The sequence below is a fragment of the Phasianus colchicus genome, chromosome 2 (genome assembly GCF_987193195.1).
Source record: "Phasianus colchicus chromosome 2, bPhaCol1.hap1.1, whole genome shotgun sequence".
Classification (NCBI taxonomy): Eukaryota; Metazoa; Chordata; class Aves; order Galliformes; family Phasianidae; genus Phasianus; species Phasianus colchicus.
Window position 1 is genome coordinate 31,544,282 of NC_143437.1, and position 12,988 is coordinate 31,557,269.

Genomic DNA, 12,988 nt, shown 5'->3' on the forward strand with positions numbered 1-12,988 from the left:
AGAGAAATCACAGCCCCTCCCAACATCTCTGCTTATCTGTCTAGGATTAAAAACAAAACATCACAACAAAATCATTCGGTCTTTTGTCAGTTCCTATAAGGAAACCTGGCACGCTGGAATTGAGAGCCCAACAGCCCAACATGTGGTATATACGTCATCTACTAAAGCATTACAGGTAGTAACCTGAAAAGCTGAAACAAAAGCAAATTAACATCAGACTGTAGAAATGAAGAATTTGAGAAAAGGAACATTCTCCCTGCACCTTCTTTACATCAAGCAATACAGAACAAGGACTACCAATTTCCTGTGATCAAAATCTGACCTACAAAAGAAGAAAAAAAGAAACAAACAGAAAACAAGTTTGCTTGTAGAATATATCACAATTTTAAAGCACCTATTGTGACCCCTTGTTTACAGTCATTATGATGAACCAAACCAATTACAGATTTGGCCTTACTTTTTCAGGAGTAGAACTAAAAGCCTTGCCTGAATTTCACTGCTCAAGGAAGCTAGAGCTCAAAAGAAAGTGGCTGTTCCATGAATACTCAGGGCCGCCATCAGGAAGAGTTGTAGGGTAATGTTGACAGTAACATATTTTACCTTTTCTATTATCACCAAGAAGTTAAAATGTCTTGAAAACTACTGACCAATGTGACTGCTCTACAATATACTGTAGTTAGTAATTCTCATGCTAAGAAGCTCCCAATGTACAACAAAAACCAACAAATAATTCCTAAGTTAGTTAATTAGGCCTTATCTATAGCTATAAAGTGAGAGCAGTAAATGTATGCATCATAGCACTAATTCCATAATGCCAATATCCAAGACCAAATAATTAAAACTAAAACATAACAGTAACTTAGTACTCTTCAAAATCCTACAACCATAGGAAGCTAAGTGAATAAAGTTTCAGGAGTCCAAAAGCTTTAATCGTCCTCTTAACATTTTATCCTTAGATCTGAACATCTCCAGCTACTTGAAACAACAGAATCCAAAAAACTAAGAGAAGGGAAGAGATTGGTACAAAGGCAGAAGTGCAGCCCCAGTTTCACTGCAAGGATTACCTCACCAAAGCACTCTGCTGCCACTGTGGAGATGCTCCATGGCCGCTCCTCTTGCAAAGCGAGAACATCCCCAACCTTGGTGGAAAGGAATCTAGTGGATGTAAACAAGTTCAATTTGAATGAATGAAGTAGACCAGCTTGATCCTACATGTTTCCTTCACGAGCAACAATTTCATTTTTAAATGACACCATGTATACTTACACCTCCACACAACGCATCAGCTGGAATAGCAGACCTAACTGACTGAACAAATCAAAGCCACATTCAGAGCTGAAACAGGAAAGAAAACTAAAACTGCTCTCTAAACAGCAAGACTGTAAAAGAAGGCAGAAATACAAAGCTTCACACTGCAAAGTGTCTTCACTTAATTTGCAATTTTGTTTGTTGCCAGAATTGGATTTGTCAATCAAAAGTAAGACATAATTTATAATTTGTATTTTCCTTCACCAACAAGTAGTACTGAATTGTTTCAGTATCGGTTTTACTGTATGATAGCTGGCTCTAATAATTATTGCTAAAGTAGTTTAGGAAGATGTATTCCCTGGGCTAAAACATGGGACAGTGCCATGTGTTATGAACAAAGAGTGTCCTGATCAAGCAACTCATAACAAGAAGCTAACGTTAACACTTACGAAGTTTCAGAACAAACAAAAACCCACTGAGATCAGAGCAGATCACAACTCCCACCCACTAAGCTTGGAAACATGGGGTTCTTTTGTCCTCTACAGATCTAAAGCAGAAGACTGAATCTGCGGGAAGACTCTGGAGAACTCCTTGTGCCCATGTTTCTCATGTTGTTTCAGACCTGAGCATACCTAAATGCTTTTGCTGCCTTATACACTACAGAATGCATCAGAATGCAATCACTCACAGATTTTGTACCATTACACCACAGAAACAACTATGAAAGATGTTCCAAGGTGGTCTACATTCCTTTGTAGAAACTCAGGTAAGCTGTGACAGTTTCAGTCCCTGCAGTTCTCCTGGAAACGTATCACAGACAACAGTGCATTCTTCAGTTTTTTCCTCCAAAAAAAAAAAAACCCCATGGATTTTCAGGAAAGATGTCTTTCAGAAATTTCAGTCAAGTTCACCCACAATACATCTGCAGTTGCAGCTGTTTTTAAACTCCACATTTGATAGGTAGGAACTAGTTTAGGGCTGGGTTTTTTTCTTTTTTTTTTTTTAAAACCCCTTTCCTCATCCAAGTCCCAAAATTGTAAGGTGCATCCAAATTACTAACCTGGTAGAAGCAATGAGTTCTCAAAAGCAGATGGATGGACTAAAACAAGGTGAGTGAAAAAATTGGCTGGACTGTTTGGCCCAAAGTTGGTGGTTAATGATTCAACACATAACTGGCAGTTACGGGTGACATTCAGAAAAAGCTGATAGAGCTGCATCAGAGACCTGGAGAATGGGACAGAACGCACATTCAGCAAGACTGTGGGTGACATCAAATAAGAGGAGGGAGGTAACAAAAAGCAACTGATGCATTAAAGGGCAGGGATGCCATTTATATAAACCTCAAAGAGGACAGAGAAATGGCCAGACAAAACCTTCTGAAGTTCAACAATGTCAAGGTCTTACAGCTGCTATGGAATATAACTCCATGCATCAACAGAAGGCGGGGAGCAAATGTCTAGGTGGCAGCCCTATTAAAAGAACCTGGTGATCCTGATGGACAGGCTTGTATGGGAAGTGTTGAATCATGGCCTGAACCTCTGACTGATCACCTCAGGCAAGGACTGGGTCAGCCCTGGGAGCACAGGTGAAGGCAATTCAGCTGTATGACCGGAAGGAGTGGAGCCTGGCTGCACCTCTCCTAGACCTCATTTAAGGGCTGCCAGCCACTGGGGAAGGATCTCCTTCTGGAGATCACCTCTTTTAAAGTTTTCTACTGCAAGCCTAGGACACTGGTGAGCATTTCATTTTTGACTGTCTCTTCCCACCACAATAATCTTTCTAACTACAAACCTGTAAAATACCATCCTAACCATGCCGCTCTTCTAACTGTATATTTGTTAATTGTGCAAGGCTGAACAAGAGTCAGAACGCATCCTCACCAACAAAGTCACCACGCAGGAGTCACACAGATAAGTTCATGGGAAAAAAAAGATTTTTCTCTGCTAGACAATTTTACAGCCACATGCAGCTTTGGCTGCCCACTTGAGACAGGGCACTTGCAAGGGTCTGGCAGAGTGGCACTAAGGTGGCTGAGGAGCTGGAATATGCAACACACGAGAAGAGGCTAAGGGACCTGCCTTCTTTGGACTGGAGAAAAAATGGTTCAGGAAGAAATCTAAGCCTTCCCTTCCTGCAGTAGTAGTTCAACAGTTACAACAGATGACTGAGTTATTATTTATCTCCATTATGTTACTTTTGAGGAAATGTAACACTGTACAAGGCAGCAACCATACAGAAACCCCAAATCCAAGACAGTGATCTAGATCAAGTGCTTATAAGCTAACAAAAGGGCACGTATACATCAGTACTTCCTGTAACACTCAGCCCTGGGTAATTTTAGCTCAGGGACCTTCTGAGACAGAAGTCATTTCTGTTTCATACGATGACCTATGATTGTTTTTTTCTTCCATCAATTTGTTCAGTGCTGTTATAAGTTCACTACTATCTTCTGTAGGCAGCCATTGCAAGTGTTACTATTTCTCGCAGTTGTTTTAAACTAGGCATCTCCTCATTTCTTCCGATGCTTCCAGTCACAAACTGTAAGCTACATTTCATTTCAAATACCTTTCTCACAAATCCTAAATTCTGCAAACCTCTTTCAGAGCCTTACCTTCCCACTTCCTACCATTTTTTTCCATACTGGATACTTGTGAGCTATTAGGTTGTGTTGAAAACACAAGCCACTGCACACCTTAACTCTGTAGTTCTGTTACAGTCTTTAGAGGATGGAAATATCAGAATTGCACAAATGAAAGCACTGCAGATTTGTAATCTCAGACTGTTTTCTGAGGACATGTCTAGTAATTACTTACATCATCACTACTGAGCATTCAGCTGGTATTTCATATTTCTAGCACAACTCCAAGATCTCATTCTGTCATTATGAGTCAGTTCAGAATCCAGTACACTGGGCTCCAACTCCACCAAATTCTTGCAAGGACTTCAAATTAATTAAATGCATTCTCAAAGAGTTCATCTCCAAATTTGCTATGCTTCCACATAGTAAAGCTGAAGTAGAAAAGACCAGATCCATTACTGTTTAAGATATGTTTAAAAGAGAAACTACTCTTCAGGATGCCTTCTCAAATTCTACAGAAAAGACAGCAAAATTGAAGAAACTTGTACATTTAAGACAACTACTTGCAGCACAGAAGTTCAACTTATGTAGTCACCACACTGAAATACTAAATTGTTTTGCTGTAAGGAGATATTCACAAAAGCTAACTTCATCCATGCCATGCTCCTTCAATACGTAGTGGGAAGAAGATTCCTCCAGAAGTTCAGACTAGGGATTTCTTTTTATTAAGTAGAGAGGAAATCTATGTTTAGTTATTGAAAAATGCTATGCATGTTAATTTTGACTTACCAAAGCTATAGAAAACAGAACAGAAAAAAGTCCACTGTTAAAAGAAAGTCTACCTAGCAGCATGGTGTGCCCTCATTTCCAATACAACATGGATGCAGGATCCAGCAGAAGTTAACTGAATTTTCCACAATATCCACAATATCTTCTGGATCTCCAATAACATCTCCCCCACCTTCCCTTTGCTGCCATCTGTCCAGCTTCCCCCTTCCCTAACCCCTCCCAGCACTCTTCCCACCATTACCCAGCCAATTCACCACTTTTCTCAGTGCCGTCCTTCACCCTTCCAGCTCACTCTTTCTGTATGCAGCTTTTCCTGACAGCCTCCATAGCCTGCTGGTCTGTCAGCAGCATTTATCAAACTCTTTTTCTAGAGCTGCCTAATACTCAGCGGGATTCACTTAGGTTAGGAAAGTGCAACAGAACACGGTTTTCCTCCCATGAACTGTACAGTAGATAGAAGAACTGCCTGGCAGACACCACGCTATGCAAGCCTTCAGAAACCAGCACATGAGACAGCATATGCATTTTCATGAAGAACTCATTTTCGAGACTACCAAACCGATAAGCAAATTCCCTTCTCCTCAGAGTAACAAGTAAAAAATATCAGTAAAACATTTGCTGAATAGCTTTAGCAAATACCCCAATAATTTCTGAAACACAGTGATTATAATTACATGACAAGTTGTAACTTGTTATTTCCAAACCTTTACACTTTTCATTTAGGCAGTAAAACAAAAGCTGGTTTTTTTTCCCCATTCTTATCAGCACAGTGCCCTTTGCCCTAATATACAGACAAATCTTCAAATACAATTTGCATGTACCAGACTTCATGTCTAGTTTTTGACTGGCAGTATGCACTGGGTCTTTAGCAAATCTCGACAGCCTTCCAAAAGGCAGAAAAGGAAACGGGCAGCATGAAAACCAATAACTGAATCCACAGAAACCAAAAGAAGCTACAAGTATTGGTATCCACACATACCCCAAATGGAAGAACTGAGAGCAATAGCTGCTCTTTCTACAATTGTCCTCTTGGCAATAAGTGCTCCTCTGGTGACTGCAAGCAGTCACTGCAATTAAGGCAGCATTAACTATTTAAAGGACCACTTCCAAATGGCAGAAAGCAATACTGTGGCATCAGTTAAGATCCAGCAGGAAAGCAAAGTGATCCATGTGTAAATTTTTTTATTTAAAAACAAAGACCTGGTGAGCAGCTCCAGAGCCATGGGGAAGAGACAACAAGCAACAGCTATCTCATAACAGGACTTAGCACACTTGGAGACACTCAGAAGTTGTCCTGGATTCTGTCTGGTTGTAAACCTTATCTCCACTTCCAAGAAGTCCTAAAGAAGAGTTCTTTAAGGACATCCTACTGTTCAGAGAAAATTAAGAGAATCTTTATAGCAGCAAGATGGAAAATTTTGTTTCCTGATTTGAAAGTATTTGGGAAGAAAACCTGAAAGACTAGATAATACCACACACACACACAAAAACCCAACAAATACAATCACTATTAAGACCTCAAGAGAAACAACTACAATGAAACTTCAGTCTAGGTCATTTTTTCTTATACTCTGTCTAAAGAAAACCCAGATGTTGCATTTCACTTAAGCTCAAGTGATAATTCCAATGCACTAGCAAACACTGTTATAAACTGTATTACTAAGAACATTGAAAGGGGTTCTACTGAGACAGCTAAAATACAGCGGGCTGCTCGAAAGGACCAATTGTAGCACAAGAGAGTGTATACAGATACAAATCATTGAACATCATGATGTTCAGAAGAGGAAACAGATAAACTCGCAAACTGACCAATCCAAAGCAAAAACCTTCCTCATACTACCGTTACTGAAGAGTCAAATGGAGATTTATTTGCTTAGTTCAAGTCCAGAATTTGATGGAAGAAAGCAGTTATCTCAACCAGAACATACTTACCTCCTACATTTTGTGTAACACAGTATACAACATGACTGGGAGCTGCGCTAAAGGGTTTCTCACATAAGCATGTTAAAAGCTGTCTTGACCAAAGATGGATGACAATCAGTACCGCGGCTGAAAAGTGCCTTATCATAGCCATCACAAGCACCTCAGCTACCTGCGAGATGCAATACAGCAGGAAGGCAAAGCTCAAATCCCCGCTGCAGAGCATAGCACTTCCCTTTCAGGTCAGTTAGGAGCATTTCAAGATGCATCCTCCTGCCTGCAGAAGACTTTTTCAAGTTCCATTTACACAGGTAAAGGAAATTTCTCATTTTCTGACATTAAAGTATTCTGAAATTTTCACTCATCCAGTACTATTGTTGTGATGGCAGCCATGAATCCATCAGTCGAGATACGAATGATCTGTCAATAAAAAAAAACATTTTTATGTTTTGCCTGGCAACACAGCATACACGTCCATCACTGTTTGTTGTCACTTCTGGATCCCTGCAATAAATAGTAATGTAAAAACTCCTTTAAAAGCCTACGAAAAAGAACTGATTTTTTATTTTAGCTTCTGCAGAATATAATGCAGATGTGTTTCCGCAGAACCTGGAAGTATCATTTAACAGCATCTTGATAGGCTGGCAAGATGCACACTGGAACGGGATATGGGATACAGCTAGCAGACAAATGGAGCACACAGCAGTCTACAATCTTCACTGGTATTAAACACAACTCATATCTGACAATTCTCCTACTGTTTCGTTGGGTTTTGTTAGCACTTAAGACTTCTCATGAATGATCTTCAGATCAATAAATCAATTGAATGATCTCATTGAGGAGCACTTTTCCCAGATTAGTGTTGTCATCCAAGTCCAAGTATATTCGAAAGCAAGATACTGTCAAATACCTAGCAATATCGTAATGTAATCAGATTTTTTTTTGTCTTGTAATTAAACAAATGATACAAAGGTTTGAATTGACTCTAATGAAGGGAAAGTACTTGAGCAGTATTACTGCAGTGATCTTGAAAAAGATGGAACTGCTGCTACTGCCCTTCATGAATTTTAAGCCTAGAAATGGATGGCACAGAATCCCAACTGCATCTTCCAAGAGATTACACAAAGTGCAAAGTCCATCCATGACTTTCAAGCTGCAGAAAAGAATCTTTTCTTCTTGCACCACACAGAAATGCAAAATATAAAAATGAAAAGGTATCTGAGGACAACTTCCTGCCACAGGTGACCCTCCTGGGCTGGGATCTCTTTCTTTCTAAATTCTTCTGCTGGAGGAACAGGAACACGAGGGCTTCTGGTGATAATTCAGAATCTCTGTTTCCCTTGCAGGAACTGGTGTATGCATACAATGAACAGATAACTTCCTATATTAAGCACTTGGATTCAGAGGTCTGCACTGTTAGGGCCTCTATAGTCATCCTGAAGACTCTAGCAAGCAAACACTCTAAGTTTTAGCAAACGAGACTCTGATATTATTGCTATGTCAATTTCCACTAGAAAAAAACTACAGAAACATTTAAGATGGTCAGTGTCCCTCAGACAGTACATCCTGGTTCCCTCCTGTGTTTCTAGTCAAGCTTCCCTTGGAGCACTCTCTCAGTTCACAGTTTTCTTATTTCATTTGTAAATAAAATGATCTGACAAATCAAATATCATACGAACACTAAGAGAGTCACCTGATATTGTGGAATTTTACTTTGCCTGGGGGAAGGCTTTTTAGTTTTTTTCTGTAAGACAAAGGAAAAGGCTCTTTCTTAGCAATGCATCTGGAAAATGGTATTTGAATCATTCATGTTCTTTGGATACCACCATTCAGCTTGAAACTGGAAGCACACAAGTACTGAAATGCCTAAGCAGGAATACAGTACTCGACAGACTTGTGTGCCAGACTCCTACTAGTGCCAAGTGACCACTACTAACAAGCACACAGAAATGCACAACTGCCAGCAATCACAAGAACCGTTCTTGCATTTGCCTGCATGTCTCTGTGAAGTGACCGTGTTCACTTAAGAGAATAGAAAGAACAATCCCTACCAGGTAAGACAAAGATTCACACTAAATGCTCACTTCATTTTCCCCTTGCCAACGACACTCTTTTTCATTATCACACTCTGAGCTGTTGCAACCGATTCCTGGCTGTCTTGAATACACCCACAGTGCCCACACAGGGAACAGACTTAAACAGTAGAAAATGATTGCACACATTCAGAAGGCAAATCTTAGAAAATCCAGTGTTGCATCCCAAAGAAGCACGGGATGGGAGTGAAAAGCCTAAGTATTCCTCATGGAATTCCTGCAACTTGGGCTCAGAAGAACAATCCCCAGATCATCAGATAAATCAGACCAATTATGTTGACATCAGAAACTGAACACAAAGGCCAGAGACCGCATCCAAATCTCCGGAAGCATGAAGACATGATCTATAACTGAACTGCCTTCTGGCTGTGAATCTTTTGTCTTGTTCTTTTAATACATCAATGACAGTGATCCGCATATACATTGTAATCAATGCAGGCTCCACCGCTCTACTGATTTTAGTATTCCACAGCTTCAATCTTTTCACTAAGAAGGAGCTCAAAGCTTAAAATCTTCTCACAGCGAACCACAGATGAAAGCAATACCAGAGTTTGGTGATATTTCATTTTATTGTATTTTTATTTCTTTCCCTTGTTAGGGGATCCTTTTTCTTCCTCTGCTTTCTAGAGAGAAAGGCTGGCATGGTTTTGTTCGTTTGTTTTTTTATCCCCATAGATAACAAGCAAAATGCAAAAGCATTGCTGTCCAACGCAAACCTCTTGGCAGGGCAAAAGGCCTGCAGCCCAGTCATCAAGGAGGACATCAGCCTCTCAAGAGAAGCAGTTTTAATTCCTAGAGACTATTTTTAGGTGTGGCACCAGAAGTCCCCGTAGCAACAATATACTTTGACTTGTCAGGAGAGCACACAGGGACAGAGCCGGCCTGCAGGTCTGCGTGTCCAGCTACCAACATCTGACACTCGAAGAGGCTGTCCGCACAGAGTAAGCAGACATCAGAGAACAGCTGAATTCTCTTTTTCTCCTCGTTCCAAAGAATGGCTGAGAACAACAATCAGCACAGTCAACAGCAGCCTCAACAGCCACCAACTGCTGAGATGTACCCCATTTCTGACAGCAGTCTCAATCTGTAATGATGTTCACTTGTATTTTCTTCAAAGTAGTGCAGGTTATAAATTTAAACAGAACCATCAGCCATCTGGGAGCAGACAATATTTGGTCACATTGCAAGCAGCTCTGTTGTTTGGCATGAGGAGGAGCAGAATCCATCTTTTGCAGTCATTCCGCCTGTCACAGAGAAGACTGACACTACCGGAAGCACGCATGGCTGAATGTATGTAACATAAGCAGAGCAGTAAGTTATTTTTAAATAGTTACTATGTAGGGGAAAATTGCCATTAGCGTTTTGAATACCAAATCAAATCCCCTGCAAGAATTTTATCATAGAAAAATGAAAAAAAAAAAAAAACCCACACAAACCCAAACCTCAGACTTTCGTGATTTAGAGTTCACTTCTGCTCGTGGACATTAAACATTTCCTACACAGGCAACCAATTACAAATCAAGTCTGCCATTTATGCCTACTCCCCCCACAACTCAGAAGCAATCCTCAAATTGTGGTAACAGTTTGAAGAAAAGAAATGGAAGTTATTAATGTAGAAGCACTTGAGGAACAAGTAAGGTAGAAGAAAGGGTATTTTAGAAGCAGTGATTTGAATTCTGAACAAAGTGGGGAACACCACACAAGATTCTCGCTTTCAATACAAGCAAGGTACAACAAAGGCAGCTGACAGTTTCTGTATCCCACAGAAATTATTTTTTCTCCAACCACTTATGAGTTTATAATGCACCTAACTTCGAATCGTGAAAAGAAATGATGTTTTTTTATTTTGTTCTCTTTAGCATGGCAATATCATACAGTCGCTGGTTTTCAAGGTAAAAGCACATATATTACTCAGACTGTGTCACATCCATACAATTGCTGACATCGCTAGGCTACATGCAGGTGACAACCATCAATCCTTCACTCACACCACTCAGCAAAGCAGGATGCACTTCACAACACTTAACTCTACAACCGTAAGGAGAAACAAAGTGCAAAGCACACAACAAGTGAGAGTACAAATTTCTATTCCAAGGTCTGCTCTCACAACACAAAAAAAACCACCCTGCAGTATTCTGACAAGTACCACAGCCTAAGAACAAATGCACGAACTAGGGGGGGGGAAAAGCCTGAGTTGCACATGGAACTTCTCCTACAGACCTAGTTTGTAAGTAGAGTAAAAAACATCATTGGGCAACAGAGAACACTGTAGTTTCCTTTGTAGTTACCGAGGTGTTGCCAGCCTGAGCCAGCGTGTAACTGTGTCTCTCTACCACAGGATCACCAAACAGTTTAAGCTGGAAAAGGCCACTAAGATGGACCTGCCTGACCATCGCAGCAAAGATGTTACTACCAGCAACAAAGACAGCCGTGACACTCAGCAGCCCGGAGAACAATGCAAACGTACATTCAAAACGCACTAGCAAAAAACTTTCAGAACGACTTCAATCTTCAGTAATTCCTAGCGGCAAGACAAATCGCACCCTTGAGAAAGCCTTCTTAACGAACCCGGCTGAAGGCTCAGTACTTACACACGCGACAGTATCACCCATCGACGGCAACGAGAACTACGCCCATCCAGCACAACGCGCTCAAAGGCTCCAATTTATGCCGCCGACACCTGAAAAACCGAAGCGGCAAAACGCCGCCCTACGCGGCCCTTTCTTCTTCTATCCGCGCTTCAGCCCGCAGCGGCCACGCCGCTCCGCGTTACGGAACGCGGACATCCCGGCGCTGCCCACACGAGCGCGTCCGCCGGAGAGAGCAGGAACGGCTCCGGCTCGCAAAGGCGGAGAGGTGCGGAGGAGCCGGGAACGCCCCTCGGCGCTGCCCCGGGGCCGGCCGACCCCCGCCCGAAGGCCGCCCCTCCCGCCGCCATGGCACACGGCACGGCGGGGCCGCCGCCTCTCCGCGCCGCGGGGCCGCGCTCACCGTTGAGGGCCGAGGCCTGCAGCGTGGCCCCCGAGGTGCCGTCGATGACTTTGATGGCGCCGCGCGCGGTCACGGCCAGGATGGCGTTGAGCGCCGGGTGGTAGCACAGGCTGCACAGCCCGTCGGCGTCGCAGCGCAGGCAGCCGTCCCGCAGCAGCAGCCACTCGCAGGAGCCCGGCCCGGCCGACGCCGGCCCCGGTCCGGGCCCAGCGGGCGCCGCCGCCGCGGAGCAGGAGGCCGCCGCCGCCATGTTGCCGGCCGCCGCCGCCCTCAGGACAAGAGGCCCGGGGCCGCTCAGTGACAGGCCCGGCCGCCGCCGCCAGTCACCATCCGGGTCCGGGGAGAGGGGGAAAGGGAGAGCGCCAGCGTGAGAGGGAAGTGACGCAATCGCGCCGGATGCGGAACCGAGCGCGGGCCCGAGAGCGGGAGGAGGGAACGAGCGGCCGCCCGTCACAGAGAATGGCGGGCGGGAAGGGAAGCGAGGGGCGGAGCCGGGCCGCGCGCGCCGCCTCCGAAGGGCGCGAGCCTCCCGCGCGCGCTGCCGGGCCGCTCGCGCGCGCGCAGGGCCGCGTTGCCCGACGGCGGCGGCAGGGCGGCGGCCGCGCCTCGTGCCGCCTGCTCGTCCCGTGTCTTCACCGCCGCGCCGTTGAGCGCTCCGGGTGAAAGCCGGGAGAACGGCGCGGAAGCTCTCGGGGCGGTCCGCCCGGCGCCTGCAGCACGAGGACGCCGCCCTGTTAACGGGCTTCAAAAATGACAGGTTTTGCGCTGCCGTAGCGGCGGGCGGCCCCTGGGGCCCACCTGGAAGCGGTCCGTCGGAGCCGGCGCTACGAAGGCGTTGCAGCCCTCAGGCTGCAGCTGCCCTCAGCAGCCGCGGGACGTAGCCACGGCGCTCCCCTGTGCGGGAGCGTCTTTATCAAAGCATTGTAGCAGAAGTTAATAGCGGGAAAGCGTGCGTGTCTCCGAGCCAGACCGACGGCTTCCCGTAATTTCCCAGTGGGTGTGCGGCTCGGTGTCCGCACGGCAAAGAGCACGTGGCGATCGCGCATCTCCACCTTGATGTAACGTGCTCCATCTTGAAGGCCCGCGTTGCTGGTAGGTACCGGGCGTCCATACATGACAAATAAAAGCTGTGTAGTTATTATGCCCAGCATTTATTTATTGTCACAAAGCTTGGGATGGATGACAGGGATAGGAATAGAGATGTGCCTTAATAAATATACATGACGTAAACAAGCTTAATTAAAAACTCTTATAAAATACATCTTGTACTTACACATACCTTATCTAAAAATAAGTTTATTGAATGCAAAGTTATTACAAACTATGAGAACCATTTGAGCTGTCTGTACATATTTTTGCACAGCCTATG

The 12,988-nt window shown here is 44.0% G+C and overlaps 1 protein-coding gene across 10 annotated transcripts in view; it reads right to left on the bottom strand.

The window, feature by feature from the left end:
* BIRC6 (baculoviral IAP repeat containing 6) overlaps positions 1–12,065 on the bottom strand; it is a 177,033-nt gene extending 164,968 nt beyond the window's left edge. For all 10 annotated transcript variants that reach the window (XM_090135247.1, XM_090135246.1, XM_090135244.1 and 7 more), the window contains exon 1: positions 11,620–12,065. In XM_090135247.1, the coding sequence (XP_089991373.1) occupies positions 11,620–11,869 (250 nt within the window). In that variant the 5' untranslated portion in view covers positions 11,870–12,065. The remainder of the gene's footprint in view (positions 1–11,619) is intronic.
* Positions 12,066–12,988: the final 923 nt, after the last annotated feature.